Source organism: Neovison vison, chromosome 3 (genome assembly GCF_020171115.1).
Source record: "Neovison vison isolate M4711 chromosome 3, ASM_NN_V1, whole genome shotgun sequence".
Lineage (NCBI taxonomy): Eukaryota > Metazoa > Chordata > Mammalia > Carnivora > Mustelidae > Neogale > Neogale vison.
The window spans coordinates 222,274,388-222,291,033 of NC_058093.1; the positions used below are offsets into that span (position 1 = coordinate 222,274,388).

The following is a 16,646-nucleotide window of genomic DNA, read 5'->3' on the forward strand; positions in this document are numbered from 1 at the left end:
TTGATATGTTCAATTTGTGAAAATTCAATGAGCTGAAAACTTAGCGGGTGTGTACTCTTTTGTATGTTGGATCTTAACTATAAAGTTTAAAAAGAAGCAAGAGGAAGGGATGGGGAGAGAACCTGGGTAGGAGGATGAAGAAACGGTAACACTCAGTCCATTTAAATGTGCTTCCTGAATAAAGCTCTGCTTTTCCTTCTAGTTGAATTTTTTAGGGAACTGATATCACGCCCTTGGCTTGCAGTTCAAGACAATGTCCGCAAAAGCACTCCCAGAGATCCCCTCCTCTATTTAGTATATGCACATTACTGACGTTGTCCTTTGCCAGGTTACTTAGTGCCCCTTTTCATGTACACTCATAGAGGAAGCTTCTCTAATATCTCAATACCAGGGAAAATTAGTATTATCTCAAGCAACAGGTGTGTGTGTGTGTGTGTGTGTGTGTACCTGTGTTTAACCTGGAGACAACGTGTTTTTGGGATATCTTGTTTCCCTCTTTGCTTTGGTTGCTAGGGAGCTCAGCATCAACATTTCATTTCAACTTTCATGGCTCCATTCACCCATCTGGTGTCTATTCTGCACAAAGGCCTGGGCCACTAAGATGAGCAAAGACACACCCCTGCCATTAGGGCTTTACCTTCTAGCTGGGACACAAGAATGGGAAGGGGGGCAGGAGGCAGTACGAGGGAGGGGCAGGCAGTTAGGACACACCCATCAATGCAGCGATAGGAAGCCCATGGTCTGGGGATCACACATCAGTAGGGGCCAACCCAACCTTAACAAAATGTTAAGCCAAAAGGCTTCTTGGAAGAAGTATACCACCTGAACTGGGTGAAAAGGAATGACCAGGCATTAAATGGGTAAGAAGGATGGAGGGCACAGCCCATGCTAAGTCTGTGAAGAGAGAGCGGGTCTAAGGCTCATGGTAAATTTCCATTTCCAAAGCCTTCCTCTGGTCTGATATGCCCTTCAACTCTTATTTCCCATTGCTCTGACGTTCTTAGCTTTTAAATTTTCTCTTACTTTTGCCAAGCCCTATATGTCTTTTCCTACCCATGCATAATACAGAGACACAAAGAACCTGAGTAGAATACTTGAGGGGTGCTGACACCCTGAAGGCTTGGTTCAGGTCTCAGAAGCCTGGCCCCTGCCTTCTTTCTCCCAGCACTGGGCAAGCTGTAGCTCTAGATGATATTCACCTCATCATTCTCTTCAGTCACCCCTGGTAGCGGAGGCACCCCAAACTCCCAAGTCCGACTTGACAGTTGGTGATGAATTACTGTATCAAATGTCAGCGCAGTGGGAAGGAGTGTCTACAGGGAAGTCACTGATATTCCCAACCCAAGCACAGCTCTCTGATTTCTTGCTTCTGCTGCTCTACCATTGCTACTTGGAGCCAAGTGCAAGAGAGGTCAGGTCGCATGCTCGCTACAGACTTGAATGAGTCCATGGAGGGGGGTGGGTACTTGAGCATCATTTCCTCTCCTACTTTACAGTTATTTTCCCCAAGAGGGCATAGATCCATGGTGCAGCCTTTCCACCCAGCCTCTCCTAACTCTATGTGCTGTGAATGTCCCTTCCAGGAGTCCCTGCTTTGTCCATGGGAGTCAGAGAGAGAACTTCTGGTGGGAAGAGTGGACACAAATGTAAGGGGAATGAGAAACGGTGGAAAAGAGATGACCACCACCCCAGACTTCATTCCATGTCCCCACGTGAGCTAGCCAGGCTCAACCTGGGCTGTCAAAAGAAGAAGAAGAATGTGTTTTATTGCCTTGATCATGAACTCAATTATAGCCACCACTATCCACATAGAAAATCAAACAATATTACTGGTAATAATAGCACCACAGGCTCACAGGTGTGAAAAGCTCCAGTTTTTGCTCTAAACTGACAACTATTATCCCATGTTGCCTCAGGAACTTTGCACTTGCCACTTCCATTCTTTTCCCCAGACCTGTGCACAGATGGTGACACCAAGTGATTTACCACTAGACTCAAACATCTCAATCTAGGGAAGCCGTCCTGGACCACTTAGGTAAAAAAGAGCCCCCTGTCTGACTACCACCTTCCTCTGCTTAATATCTATAGCACTCGACCACCCAAAAGTAGTTTGCTTGTTTATTTACTTGTGGTCTGTCTCCCTCAATTGGACTGGGGACCTTGCAAGGACACAATTTTGCCATCTCCCTAGCTGGATCTGAGGTACCACTCCAGGCTCCGAATGACAGCTGGGACTAAGGAGGAGATGGGCACAGCACTCACCCTGGGTGCAAAACTTCAGGGAGTGCCGAGAAACTCAGAAACCAAGATAAATAACATTTTAATGCAATATTTAAGAAAGTTTAAATTAATGCCAAAAATCTTTGATGAATAAAACATCAAGAATTTAAATGGAGACAGGATCACACTGTGCCGACTGCCTTACTGGCGTCACCTTAATCCCAGCCCACCAGTCCTGCGTTTATTTGAAATTTTGGTATTTGGCTCATCATGGATTTTTTTGCATCAATTTACATTTTAAAAGATCCTTCATTGAATATGATTTATCTTGCTGCCTTTTTGGCACCCCTTTAAATTTCATGCCCTACGCAAGTGACTTACTAGAGTCCTAGCCCTGAAAAACTAGGGGGAACAGCTAGTTTCTGTGAACAGCTCTTCCTTGATCTACCCATCACTCCACAACCACAACCATGTTATACCCTATGCATTTGTTTAGGAATCTGGAATTTGCAGTAGTTCCCTTGGGGGCAGGGACCATCTGGCTCCCATCCCCATCCCCAGCCTGTGAACTCAACACCCAACTAAGAACAGAAGACATTAGCCAGGTAGTCACACCCCCAGCCCCCAGATGTAATTTCCAATCACATGTCCATTTCCACCCACCAGAGGGGACCAGCTCCCCAAATTATAATTCCCATGAAATATCTTCACACCAAGACCATACAGCAGATGCCCCACTCCATGAACAGTATTGTCCTGCATACTTAAAAGGTAGTATGTCCAATATCATATTTTAAGGATTCTCTCATAACTCCAGTGTTATGTTTTTGAGGGCAATCCATGTAGATTCATCTCTAGTTGAAGAGTCAGGACATGTTTTCTATAAAGAGCCAGACAGTAAATATTTTTTAGTCTTTGTAGATAACAGAGTCTCTGTGACAACTACTCAGCTCTGCCATTGTAACATGAAAGCCACCAGAGACCTCACGTGAATGAATGGGTGTGGCTGTGTGCCAATAAAACTTTATTTACAAAAAAGAAATTGTGGCCAATGGGGTTCTGCCTGTGGACCACAGTTTTCTTGCCCTTGATTCATTTCTACTTCTAGCAACTCAATTTTTTTTAAAGATTTTATTTATTTATTTGTCAGAGAGAGAGAGAGCAAGCACAAGCAGGCAGAGTGGCAGGCAGAGGCAGAGAGAGAAGCAGGATCCCCGCTGAGCAAGGATCCTGATGTGGGACTCAATCCTAGGACTCTGGGATCATGACCCCAGCGGAAGGCAGCGGCTTAACTGGCTGAGCCCCCCAGGAGTCTTAGCAACTCAATTTTTAATCTAACAAAATATGTTCATCCTTTCTGTTATTGATAGACTCTCACGTGGTTGTTAACATTTTTTCATGACAAAGTCACTCCTCTATACTTCTCGTCTCTTAGGTAAGTGAGACACATTTTCCAGCATATACCCAAGATAGAATGGCTAGAGTACACATAGGGACAGGATTAACTTTCAGAGACAAGGTCAAGTTGCTCAAGAGTGAAGAGATCAATTTACACTCCCAGGGCATTATGACCATTCCTGTTGCTATACATCCTTGCCAACACCTGGCTTCCTCAGATTAGGATTTTGCCAATTCAAGGTGCGGTGCGAAACAGTACCTATTGTGGTGTTAATTTGCATTTCCCGATTGCTAGTTAAGTTAAGCATCTTTTCATGAGTCTCTTGGACATTTGAATTTCAGGACACTGGAACTCTTGAAATGAGAGTTCTCCTCTTGGGACTTGCCAATTCCTCTTTTTACCCCCTCCCCTTTTTTTTCCCCTACTGGAGTGTTTTTCTTTACATGTCCATATACTCTTTGCCAGTTTTATGTGTTGCGAATTTCATGGCCCAGTAGGTGGTGTGTCTTCATTTTATGTTTTAATAAACATTCCTGCCTGCCGCCTGAACTGACCTCTTTGGCAAGAAGTTGATGACTTTAACATAGTACAATTTATCCATTCTTCCTCGTGATTTGTGCTTTTATGACACTGTTAAAAATTTTTCTCTTTGGAGTTAGATGATAGAAGTTTCAATCTCAGTGCTACACATGCTAGGTGTGTGAACTTGGGAAGAGACCTGATATCCCAGAGCCTCAGTCTCCTCCTCTGCACAATGGGGACAAGGACAGCATGCCCCGACAGAGTTATTCTGAGGAGGCTTGTAAAGCACTTAGCACAGTGTCAGGCATGAAACCATCCCCCATCAACAGACCTCACCCCACACAGGAACTCCACAAGGAGAGATGGGTTACCTTGCTCTCTAGCAGGTCTGCATTCTGCCGGAGTTCATTTCGTGACTTCTCTGATTTTTCTAGCTTCTGTCTCAGCATTGTAAGCTCCGCCTACAAAAGCAAAGACCTTATCAGAAGCCATTCTGGACCAGAAGCTGAGGTTCCACATAGAGTAAGAGCAAGTGGGGAAGAGAGTGAGTGATTCTGCCAGCGCATCTGTGATGATGTCCAGATGCTAAATTCCTACAGGGGGCTTTTTACTTTCCCCATTTCTAAATATCAACATCCCAGTCTAGGGGCAGAAGACAAATCCTCAGAATGAGTCCATTGCTTGACCCAAGATGGGGGATGCCTGAATGAGATGGTGGGCTTGGCCCTTCACCCACCAGAGACCACTATCTTGCTAATGGCTCAGTGTTATGCTTGTAGTACCACCATCAGGAGCAGGAGCAGCATAAATGCCCACCCACAGCACGGGATGAACTATGGAAAGAACTGCGGGATGAACTATGGGATGCACACAGAAAGGAGTACGGGGGCGTCATGGAGAGAGAACCAGGAAGACTTCTGTGGAACTGGACACGGCATGATTGTCAAAATACATTTTCTAAGTGCAAAATACCAGTGGTAGAAGATTATAAACAGTATGCTACATGCTACCTTTGGTGCAGGAGAGAAAGGAACTCTGTATATGTGTAAATTGGCTACTTTTGCAAAAATAAGCAACAGCAAAGATAAACCAGAAACTAATCAAAATGGTTACCTGTAGAAGGAGGGCACTACCAGGATAGAAATGACGGCAAGGAGAGTGTTTTCTGAGACACAAAGAGATCAAGGACTCAAGGATTCCACCACTGATTCTCCCTGGGATGGACCATAAGTCTTCATATACTCCTGGGTAGTAATGGGGTATCTGCCTAGCACCCACAAGCCTAGCGTGTAGCTGGACACAGGAAGGAAGGTGGTCTGTGTCTGTGTTGATGGAAGCAGAGGGATATCTGGAAGGGGGCAGCAAGGTCTCCTGGGAAGAACACTTCTAGATCAAGAACCTGCAAGGTGGGATACTGGGACTGGATGTAAGAACTAACACGGGGGTATGAAGAGGGGTGGCCACCCTGCACCCTGCCAGCCACCTGGACTGACCTCCTTGGCACGGAGCTGCTCATCCCCAATGGTGGCGCTCAGCAGGGGCCGGAGGGAAACGAGGAGCTGCCACCACGACCAGTCCTTGACCTCCAGGAACGCAGCCATGTTCTTCTGGATGCACTGCGCAGCCAGGCGGCGAATCTGCAGGGAGAAGAGACCAGAAACTCGAGGGGCCCTTCCCAACCCAGGGAAGGTGAAGGAAAGAGAGCGAGGGGGTGGTGGCAGGAGGGATGGAAAAAGCAGGTTCATAGTTAAGGGAAGAGATTGGCTAACTTTAAAATTTTAAAAACTTCCTTTCAGGGGCATGGGTGGCTCAGTCGGTTAGCCTTCAGCTTGGGTCAGAGTCCTGGGGTCCTGGGATCCAGCCCCGCATTGGGAATATGCTTCTCTCTTTGCCCATCCCCCTGCTTGTGCATGTGTGAGTGCTCACTTGCACACACTCTCTCTCGCAAAAATAAATAAATAAATGATTTTTTTTTTTTAAAAGATTTTGTTCAATGGTACCATAATAGTGCTGTACGGTGACAGGCGGTAACTATATTTGTGAGCCCAGCACAATGTATAGACTTCAATCACTATGTTGTATGCCTAAAACTAACATAACACTGGGTATCCACGCTACTCCAAAAAAGGTAAATAAATAAAAAATGTTGTTAAATTAAAAAAAAATTTTTTTGAAAGCCTCTTTCATCAAGCTGGGCTCTGGGTATCAGACACTATGTCCCGATTTGATCTTGCATGACCTAAGAAGAAGTAGAGGAAGAAGGGTTGAAAATATGATACGACAGTGTCACATCTTGTGCAGAGCTGAGAAGTCAAAAGCCACCATGAAAGGAAAATCCTTAAACATCCCCAAAATTGTCCATAAGACACAATGTCCATGATTATGTCTCAAGGTGATATTTAGGGGCTAGGTATCACTTTAAGCAAATTTAAACACGAATTCTATGCTTCTCAAACCTGAGTGTGTATCAAAAGCCCACCCACAGCACGGGATGAACTATGGAAAGAACTACGGGATGAACTATGGGATGCACACAGAAAGGAGTACGGGGGTGTCATGGAGAGAGAACCAGGAAGACTTCTGTGGAACTGGACACGGCATGATTGTCAAAATACATTTCCTTAAAGCACATATGCTGGGCTCTGCCCCCAGAGGGTCTGATTCAGTAAATCAGGTCAGGGCCCGAGAATCTGACTGGCTAACAGATGCCGTGTTGACTCGGATGCTGTTGGCCTTGGGACCACTGCTGGAGGACCATGGGCCATGTTCATTAGTGTCTCAGGTGGGAACCATGCTGACTACCAAGCCAGGAGATGCATCGCTGACATCCCCATTATGAGAATCAATGCTTGTCCAGCTGGTTCGGCTCTCCCTGCAAACCAGGCAGCATGCTGAGGACCTTATAGACTTAGCTCAGTCCTTGCCACGGCCCTTGGAATGTAGGAGTTACTCTCATTTCCATTCTACAGGTGGGGAAACTGAGGCACAGTGTGGCCCAGTCACATGCTCAGCACCACACCGCTGCCTAATGGTGGAGTTGGGATTTGCACCTCTGCAGCCTGAGTGCAGACAGAATCCAGGGTCTTCATTCACCTCTACTCTAAATCATTTCAAGGGCATAGGCTATGGGTGAGCAGTGGGCCAGTGAATTTGCCCACAAAATTTTACTTATTAGTGTTCTTCCCTTTGCCTGCTTTTGCCAAGGGTGTATACGTGAATTTACAGATTTACAGGAGGCTCATGTAATGAGACCACATACTAGCTATAGTACTTACTAATGAAGATACTAAGGTAACAGCAGCTAGCATCTGTTGAGCTCAACGGCATGTACCATGCTAAGCGTACATGACCCCATCTCACCTTAACCCAGCTACTGAGCGGTGAAAACAAGATTCAAGCACACCTCTTGTGCATCTCTAGAGCCCTGCTGCCTTTTCTCCACTGCCCAAGCTACAGAGAAGAAATTCAGTCTCCAAAGGTCTCCAACGATAGTGGTCCAGGGTTGCTCAGGACTGCAGACTCCAAACTGGCCCTGTGGTCCCCAAAGCCTCAGTGGCCAGGTCCTGTCACACCCTGCCTGCTGACCCATGAAAGCCAGGTTCTCCAGAAATGGGACAGGAAACCACAACTGACCCAGCAGGGCTCGGACCACCCCATAATAATCTAGATCAAGTTTGACATCATTGGTAACTTGATGTCAGTGTCCTAGGAAAAATCACAACATCTTGTAAAGTGTCACTCTTAAGTTCCACCATTCAGGGTGAGCTCCTGGGTCAGCAGCACCGGCACCATCTCGGGAGACCTGCAGAGCCTCATGCTCACCCCAGACCCACCAGATCTGAAACTGCATGTTAATATCCCACAGGGTTTCCTGCAGGAGCACGAGTGTGAGACACGCATGATCGCAGCTCCCAGATCAGCTCAGATGCTGCTTTGCCAGGACCTCGCACCTCTGCAGGGCTGACGAGGCACATTGGCTGCCATACCTTCAGCTTCTTGAATTCCTGCCGAGACAGAAAGCCCTTACAAGCCGCCTGGAATAGAAGGATCTTGTGAGACGCCAGCTTCTCCCGCTGCCTCTCAAGCCTGGAGACTATGCCTGCCTTGAGGAAAACCTGAGAGGAGGGAAGACGACAGGTGACTACTCTTGGGCTGAATGTGGGGGGCAAGGCTGTAGCCACTGAGAAGCCAATTCTCTTCCCTCCACCCAAAATACCTACTAGCAGGTGCCCATGACGCGGGGGCGGGGGAGGGTCTAAATGATCAAAGCATCTTGCCTCTTGATGGCTCCTTTTTCCTTTCTTCTCGCCCCTGTGTGCTCAGACCATGGCCCCCATGAGTGGCATGGTCACCACTGGTAAGCTGCTCAGAAATGCAGAATCTGGGACCCCACCCCAGGCCTGCTGAATCAGAGCAACATTTTAACATGAGCCTCAGGGAACTTAGGCACACATTCATTTGAAAAACCACAGCTAGGAGGGATCTGGCCTAAATATCTCTGTCCTGTCCAACAGAATGGCCTGAAGAGCATGAGGAAACACACAGATTCCCAGGGTTCACCCCAGGAAAGGTGGAATACAGGGGTTTAGCATCAGGCCTGGGAATGGGCATTCCTTCTGGTAAGGGCCCGCCAGCCCTTTAGGAGAAGCAGTACCTTTGGAATACTCGGTCCTGCCTTCTAAGGAGGGGCAGGGAATGCTGGGGGCAGTGAGGGCAGCCCTTTGTAGCCAGGGGAGGAGGGGGCCGGGCTAGTGCCTCCCACAGAAGGTGCTCAGGCATCTAACAGGAAAAACAGCAGGCGGCCCACGATTTCCAGGCCACTGTTCATCAATAATGAATGGAGGCCCCTCGGCAGCAAAGTGATCGATGCCTCCTCGGCACCCTGCAGGGCCATCTTCCATTGACTACGGGGCACACAGAAGGATTTTCAGATCATCCGACGCTCCAGGGCCTGGCGGGCTCTGGCCAGCATAGGCGGGCAGCCACCATCAGCCTCACTTCCCAGAAGCAAAGTAAAGCCTCCTTAACGGCCAGGGAGCTGAGGCAGGAGACCCTTCCCAGACGCCCATCTGCTGCCCGTTTCTATGACCAGCCCTGCGTGTTTCTTTGCCAGAGGTGGCTTAGCCCCCCTAAAGTTGTTCAGTGTCTCCAAAGAACTGATCCATCTGTGACATTATTATCTTAATCAGCAATCATATCTTAATTAATAATATTCTCAAGCAATCGGGCATATTATCCACCAGGATTGTGGATCGGGACCAACCCCTTGACATTTACGCAGGGAAATATTTCATGTGTATCATCTTATAGGTAGTTATGGCAATCCCCCCATTTTATGGAAGGAGAAACTGAGGCTAATATTGGCGTTTCCCCTCCCTCCTCTCCACCAAGACCCTCCACCAGCAAGTGGCGACAGGGACAATATCTCCCTCCACCTGACACCAGACCTGACAGTTACCACTGAATGTAATTAACATTTGCATGGTATCTACTTTTTCAAACCTCTTTCTCCTATGTCCCATTTTAATAAAGAGCAACCTTATGAGGACTCTCTTGGCCCAGGGAGAGTTTACGTAATTGACTCCAGCCACAAAGCCAAGGTCTCCTCTGGCACCCCATTCTCATTGTCAACACAAAGCTTTGTTTCCTCCTTCACTACGATGCAGACCCTGAAGTTTGGGGTTGAACTGCAATTTGATTCCAGGTGGAACAAAGGGTCTCCATCAATTAGCCATTCCCCTAAACCTATTCGCTGTAATGGAGACCACTCTGCTTATCCCATGGCGAACCCTTCCCCAATGGGAAAATGAGAATTTGCACGCCCAATCAGTGTGAGCTCTGTTTTGCAACCTTTCCTGGCCTTACGGAACACTTCCTATCAGGCAGAGCCACCAAGGCAATTAGCCTCTTTGAAATAAAGACACGATTGACTCATTACCTATCAGATTGCCTCAATAATGACTGTATTAATTTCACAAGCTAGCGAGTCCCAAAAGCTGCTATAAAAAAAAAAATCAATGATCAAAATGATGACAGCTCTAGTTCGTATATTACAAAAGGCGGCGGGCACTGCCAAAACCACTATTGATTAAGTATGAAGCTTTCATTAAAAAGATAATTGGAAACGACCATACGCAGAGCGGGAATAAGTCATTGGCTGTGCAGAATCTTATCTTGAATTTTTTTTTTCCTTTTAAAGAGCATCTTGCCAACCACAAGGCCAACGGCACGTGGGTTTCCACCTTTCTCATAAATGTCATGGCCCTCGGCACAGGCCTTGATAAGGCCCCAGGGGCTGAGAATCACAAAGAAACATCTAAATTATTTGCTTTTCATGGGTCCAGTGGCTTATCGGACCCAAGCAGAGTGCAATGTCCCAACAGCCCCACATTTAAGGAATCTGTAGGGCCCACTGCTCCAGCGAGCTGTTTTTCCTCAAAAAATGTGGAAGGCCAGGGTTTAAAAAATCTAATAGGACCATAGCTCCCATATCTGGGACTGCTGAGAAATTAGCTCCTGTCCCAGCCATTTTCCAGATTAGAGGAGATTCATTCTTTAAACACTACAATGTTAGCTTATTTGATAAATGTCTCGCCCCACTGACAAATGCATTTCACAAGTAAGTGACAACTGACTGATTTCCACAGCCCACTTGGGGGGCAGGAAGCAGTGGCTCCGTTTTATATATAAGGGGACAGAGGTTCAGAGAGGCTAAATCACTCACTCATGATTCACAGAGTTAGGAAGTGGGGGAGCCCTGGTGTATGGCCCAGATGCACCTGTTCTTTCCTCCTCTTCATGACCTTCCCACCTATGAAGTGTCTGACCCTGCCATGCCTAAGACTTTCATGTCCCCTGAATGGTCACAGGCTGGCATGGCTTCCAAATGATACACTGACTTCAATTTGCTCTTGACCGTTTCTTAATGAATACCAAGTATTACCCGAGAACAATGGCTTTTTTGTTGTTGTTGTTGTTATTGGGATGTTTTGGCTTCTAGATTTCTTGCCCTCGCCATGTGAAAATGTGTACAAAGACTTTTCCTCCTCCGCTTTCCTCCCTGTTCTACAATAGCCACTGGGATGATAGAGGCTGATTTTTATATTCATGAAAAAAAAAAAAAACCTGCGTAATTATCCAGACCAGTGGTTCTCAAATGTGAACATGGCTTATTACACGTCAGACTTCTGGGTCCCACACCTCTGGAGTTTCAGATTCACTAGGTCTAGGGTAGGGGACAAGGGGAAGGCATCTGAGCCTTGATGTTTTTAGAAAGCTCTCAGGGGATGCTGCTGCTGCGGCGGCTGGTCCAGGAACCATATTTTGAGAATTTCTGGCCCACAGGGATGACATATTTGGAGCTCAAGAGCAAGTGCTCTGATTCTGGACTATAAAGACCTTTGTACGGGTAAAGACTATGTGATACATTTCCACTAATAAATAACAGAACTGGGGCGCCTGTGTGGCTCAGTGGGTTAAGCCGCTGCCTTCGGCTCAGGTCATGATCTCGGGGTCCTGGAATCGAGTCCCGCATCGGGCTCTCTGCTCAGCAGGGAGCCTGCTTCCCTCTCTCTCTCTCTGCCTGCCTCTCCGTCCACTTGTGATTTCTCTCTGTCAAATAAATAAATAAAATCTAAAAAATAAATAAATAAATAAATAACAGAACTCACAGTGTGTTGAAAAGACCCTGGGATTCAGGGCGATACCAGTTTTCATGGGAGCTATATATTTCAGTACTCCTAGCTAACCGGAAGGGCTTGGAAAGGGGCTTACTTCCCAGAGGTCCAGTAAAGAAGGGATTTACTAATTATCTCATGGGAAGTTTTGCGGGAAACGAGGAACAAAACAGGAAAGGCCAGGAAAAGCTCCTGGCCTCGGGCAGAAGCCCAGGGACCCACAGGTTTGTTCCCTCTACAGGAAAGGTCTACAAAGGTCCAGTTGCTGCCAAATCTTAATGGGATAAATCAGACTGAGACCACACTTGCCACACATTTTAGCAGGAGCAAGAGGCCTGCAGGGAGAGGCTTGTGTGTCGACGGGGCAAGGAATTGTATGAAAGATTGTGAGCTCTCCAAGGAAGTGAGTGTGATGGGATAGGCTACTCTGGGTTCCAAGAATGGCTAATGGGCAGTGATGCCACCATGGTGGGCTTTTGGAGATGAGGGCCCTGCCCCTAGCACCTTGCATGGAAGCTGGATGTGGTGATTCACAAGGTTTATGAGTTGGTGTTTTTCAATCAGAAGATGAGCGGGAAAGCGAATGGAGCAATTTTTCCCTTGGTCTATTCTCTCTCTCATTTCTACTCCTGAACTTTGACCCTTCTCCCCTGCCTACCACATCACTGTTGAGTTCACAGTCTCTGCACCCTACTTCCCAAACTAGAGCCCATTAACACTAGCTCTGGGAGATGATAAGGGGTCTTCCACAAAGACAAAAGGGTGAGAGTCCCATGGTCAAATAGTTCGGGAAGCCCTAAATACCTTATTTTCCTTCTCGAAAGCTGAGAAGACATACGGGCATATGGGGACTCTGTGAAATTCTTCTCTAAATGTTGAAACGTTATGGGAAAGGGTTTTGGCTCAACACCATTTGAGAAATGCTCTTTCTCTCAACATTAAAATCACGTGCCTTCTCGTGGAGCTCTAACTTTGTGCTTACTGCTGCTAATCAGCCAGGAGTACAGTTTGGTTATTGTTGGTTACAAAGTCAAAGTTACAAAGCTCTGAGTGAAGCTGAGTGTTTCTTCTCAGGTTTTATGGCAAGTCTTCCAAAAGCTCTGAAAGTCATACTAAGGAGCAAGATGTCAATGCTTCCAGACCACTGAGGTTCCTGGGAGGGGAACGAACCTCTAACAAATGATATTTCCCAAGGTATTTCCTCCCATATTATACCTATGTTATCTTCCAGGCCTTTTCAGATAAGCAGGGCAGAGAATGGCCAGCCTTGTCTTCAGCTTGCTGAAAAGTAGGCCCACAGAGCTAGCGGATGGTGAAGTAGGACAAGAATTAGGGCTCATCTGGGTCTGCAATGGGATGAACGCGGTGACCTAAGAAAGTAGCTTTACTCACTTGGCTGTGCCCAATGACCACGGCCTTCTTCTCCAGGTCCAGGGTCTGAAGGAGCTCCTCCACAGCCTGGAGGAAGGAAGACAGTTAAAGAGAGACAGAATGAGACAGACTCCCATGGGAGGTCAGGCCGGCTGGCTGGCTGTAGCATTGGGAAAGAGAGAATGAATGGTTCCACATGTCTGGGAGTCCGAGCAGCAGAGCCTTACCCCACCCGGACCAGTGCAGAAGATGGGCATGTATTGAGCACCTACTATGTGCCATCCACTCTGCTGGGACCCTCACAGACACCATTTCCTGGCATCACCCTGGCAACCGGAGGTGAGTCCTCACACCACCACGCCCATTTACAGAGGAAAAAACAAAACAAAACCCAAAGACCCAAAAGTTAGTGAAACATGTGTCTGCTATGGAAAACAGTATGGCAGGCCCTTTAAAAATTAAATACAGGATTACCGTAGGCTCTAGCAATTCTCCTCCTGGGTGTCTACCCAGAAGAAGTGAAAGCAGGGACTTAAATAGATAGTGGGATGCCCACATTTGTAGCAGGGTTGTTCACAAAAGCAGAGAGGTGGAAGCAACCCAGGGTCCGTCCACAGATAAATGGAGACACAAAATGTGGGATATACACCCAAGAGGATACTAATCTGCATTAAATGGGAAAGAAATGGGGCACCCGGGTGGGGCAGTCAGTCGGTTAAGCATCTGCCTTCAGCTCAGTTCATGATCCCAGAGTCCTGGGGTCAAGCCCCACATCAGGCTCCCTGCTCCATGGGGCAGCCTGCTTCTCCCTTTCCCTCTGCCCCTCACTCACACCCTGTCACTCACACACTCTCTCTCACCTTCCCTCTCTCAAATAAATAAAAATCTTTTTAAAAATAGATGAAGTGATAACTTTTATGTTATGTTATGTATATTTAACAATTAAAAATACAAAAACCAGTGAAGTTCTTTCTCCAAGGTTAGAAGTCACATGGAGGCAGAGCCTGATTAGAACTGAGGTCTGTCGGGCCACATCACACCATCTATGACTTAACCTCCCTGCATGCCCAGGATGGCTCCAGAAGTCCCTAGGCCACTAGGAATATCACCTGCTATATCCCTGAAGTTTGCTGGGACAGCCTGCCCAGGATGCTACCCTTCCCCCATTCTACCTGCCAGAAACGACCTCACCTTCACAAATATTTCCTGAGTAAATGGTGTGGCTCTTAAGTGTCTGTGCCTGACCCAGAGCACAGGTTGGAGGAGGCTGTGTTTTCTTCGTTTCTGATTTCCTCTGCTTCACCTGGTACTGTCTTAGGCACACAGTAGGAGCTCAATAAATACAATGATGGAGAGAACAAAGAGAGGAGCCATCCTTTGGAGGTCATGGGGGAGCAGAAGGAGAAGGGCAGGCCCATGCAGGAGACCTAAATTCACTTGGAGACATTTCCTGAGCGCAGCCTTGGCCAAATCACAGCCATGTCGTGGGATTTTCCTTTGTCATCAAGATATGCGGGCTCTGAAACAGCCTTGCCAGAAATGTGTACCCTCAGGAAAATACAGGTCACACCTGCTTCCTTGGTGCCTGTGATTCCCCTCTACGCCACCCTTCATGGACCTTCCATTTACTGAAAATCACAGTCTGTTTCTGGAATAAACGGTCAGAAAAGTAACTGCACATTCAAGAAACAAAAGGTATTCAGGGCTCATGTAATTTACTTAGATAAGTTTCAGTTCCATGGGTCATCGGCACCACAGAAAATTTCCTAAGATACTATTAAAAAAAAATAAAAGCTTATTAAAAGTCTGGTCCAAGCCTATCATCTAAGAGCAATTTTCCTCCTCTGACCTCCTGGAAGAACATTCCATAATGCCCTTCCCCCCAATTCAGTGGTTTTACTTATTACATTTTAGCCAAAAATGTTCCCAGGGAGCTGTAGGCAGCAGAATGCATAAAAACCAATATATCCAAAACACAACATCTTTTCTCTGTGCACAAGAGCAAAACAAAATAAAAATTGACTGAAAATAAGACGGATGGATAAAAAATAAATGAAACCTACAGCCAATGAAATTTTTCTGAGTCGACCTTAAGTGTTAACACCCAGAGTAGATGTTTGAAGCAAAAAAAAAAAAAAAAATCAGGATTTGGAGGAAGCAGATCCACCTGGATGGAGATCCTGCCTGGTTTTACCACTCATAACTGTGTGACCTTGGACAAGCCCTTTGCTCCGCGCTCCAGACTCCTATTCAGAAACATGAGGGAGAAATACCAGAATCTGTTCTGGAAGGTTCTGTGGTTGCTCCTGCAGAAGACTCCATGGCACACCTGCCACATGAGAAGTACTCAACAGACATGAGGAGTTAGTCCTACTAAAGTCCTTGAGTAAGTCCTACTGGTTTAGTCTTGGTCTAAACTTAGCAGAGGTATACAGAACACAAACCAAGCCTCCTTTTCTCAAGTGTGCTCCCAATCACCCAATATCCAAGGATTCTTTCCCTTCTCCCCACTTTCTTAGAGCCCTGTAGATGTCTGCGTAGCCAAGATCAGGCCTAACAAAGGCATTCTGTCTTGTTCATCTCATTTTATAGGTAAGAAAGCTTATGACCCAAAGGATAGAGCGAACAGGGAGCTGCAGGCCCTGAACCATCCTTCTTGCTCTCATTTTCCTCGCTGCCAAAATGGCGCTAAGATGCCCTGTGTAGACCATATAGGTGCTGGCCCAGTGAACTAAGACTCTGTGTAAATGTCTTTGGAAGTGATTTTACACTTGATTGCTCATATTGTTATCATGATGAATATTACTCTTAGATTGAACCATATGAAATTGGCCTTCTTTTAAATCAATTACCAGTGATCGGATTTATTTCTACACAACGTCCATCGCTACCCAGCAGCCAGCTAATGGAAGACAGGGCAAGAATTCGGATTACTGTAACAGAGTCCTTCCTTGTCCCTCTTCTTTAAGGAATCAGCTCTTCCACCCTCATTATCCAGACCCTGGAGGTTATCCCTCCCCACATGGAATGCATAGTAACATGTTGGCCATTTCGCTCCAAGAAAAGTTAGCTCTTGTGCTTTGAGTCTGAGTATGGCTCTTGGTGCTTTCCACATAACTCATTTTATTTCCAAACCTCCACAACAAATACTACTTGATGCCTGTTTTGCAAAGAAAGCAAGGTCCCGTGTGATTAAATCACGTGCTAGGAAATGGCAGAGGGAGATACAACTCCAGGGAATCAGATTCCTGAGCTTGTTCTCTGCCCTCTGATGCTGGGATCCTCTCCAGTCCCATTACTCACTGGCTGTGTGACCCTGAGCATGCCACACATCCTCTCTGATCTCCCATGTCCTCTTCTCCAAGATGGGGTCATCACATCCCATCATCCAAGGATGGAGTGGAGCTTTAATGACGTCGCAAGGTAGCATGTAGGAGTGAGACTTAGAGAATGGTGTA

At 46.6% G+C, this 16,646-nt stretch overlaps 1 protein-coding gene across 1 annotated transcript in view; it reads right to left on the reverse strand.

Moving 5' to 3' along the window:
• The window catches only part of MYO18B (myosin XVIIIB), a 237,265-nt gene that overhangs the window by 135,237 nt on the left and 85,382 nt on the right, over positions 1-16,646 (reverse strand). Inside the window, exons 21-24 of the mRNA XM_044244039.1 lie at positions 13,210-13,275; positions 8,128-8,256; positions 5,635-5,778; positions 4,513-4,602 (exon numbers count right to left, since the gene is read on the reverse strand). Coding sequence (XP_044099974.1) covers positions 4,513-4,602; positions 5,635-5,778; positions 8,128-8,256; positions 13,210-13,275 — 429 coding nt within the window. The remainder of the gene's footprint in view (positions 1-4,512; positions 4,603-5,634; positions 5,779-8,127; positions 8,257-13,209; positions 13,276-16,646) is intronic.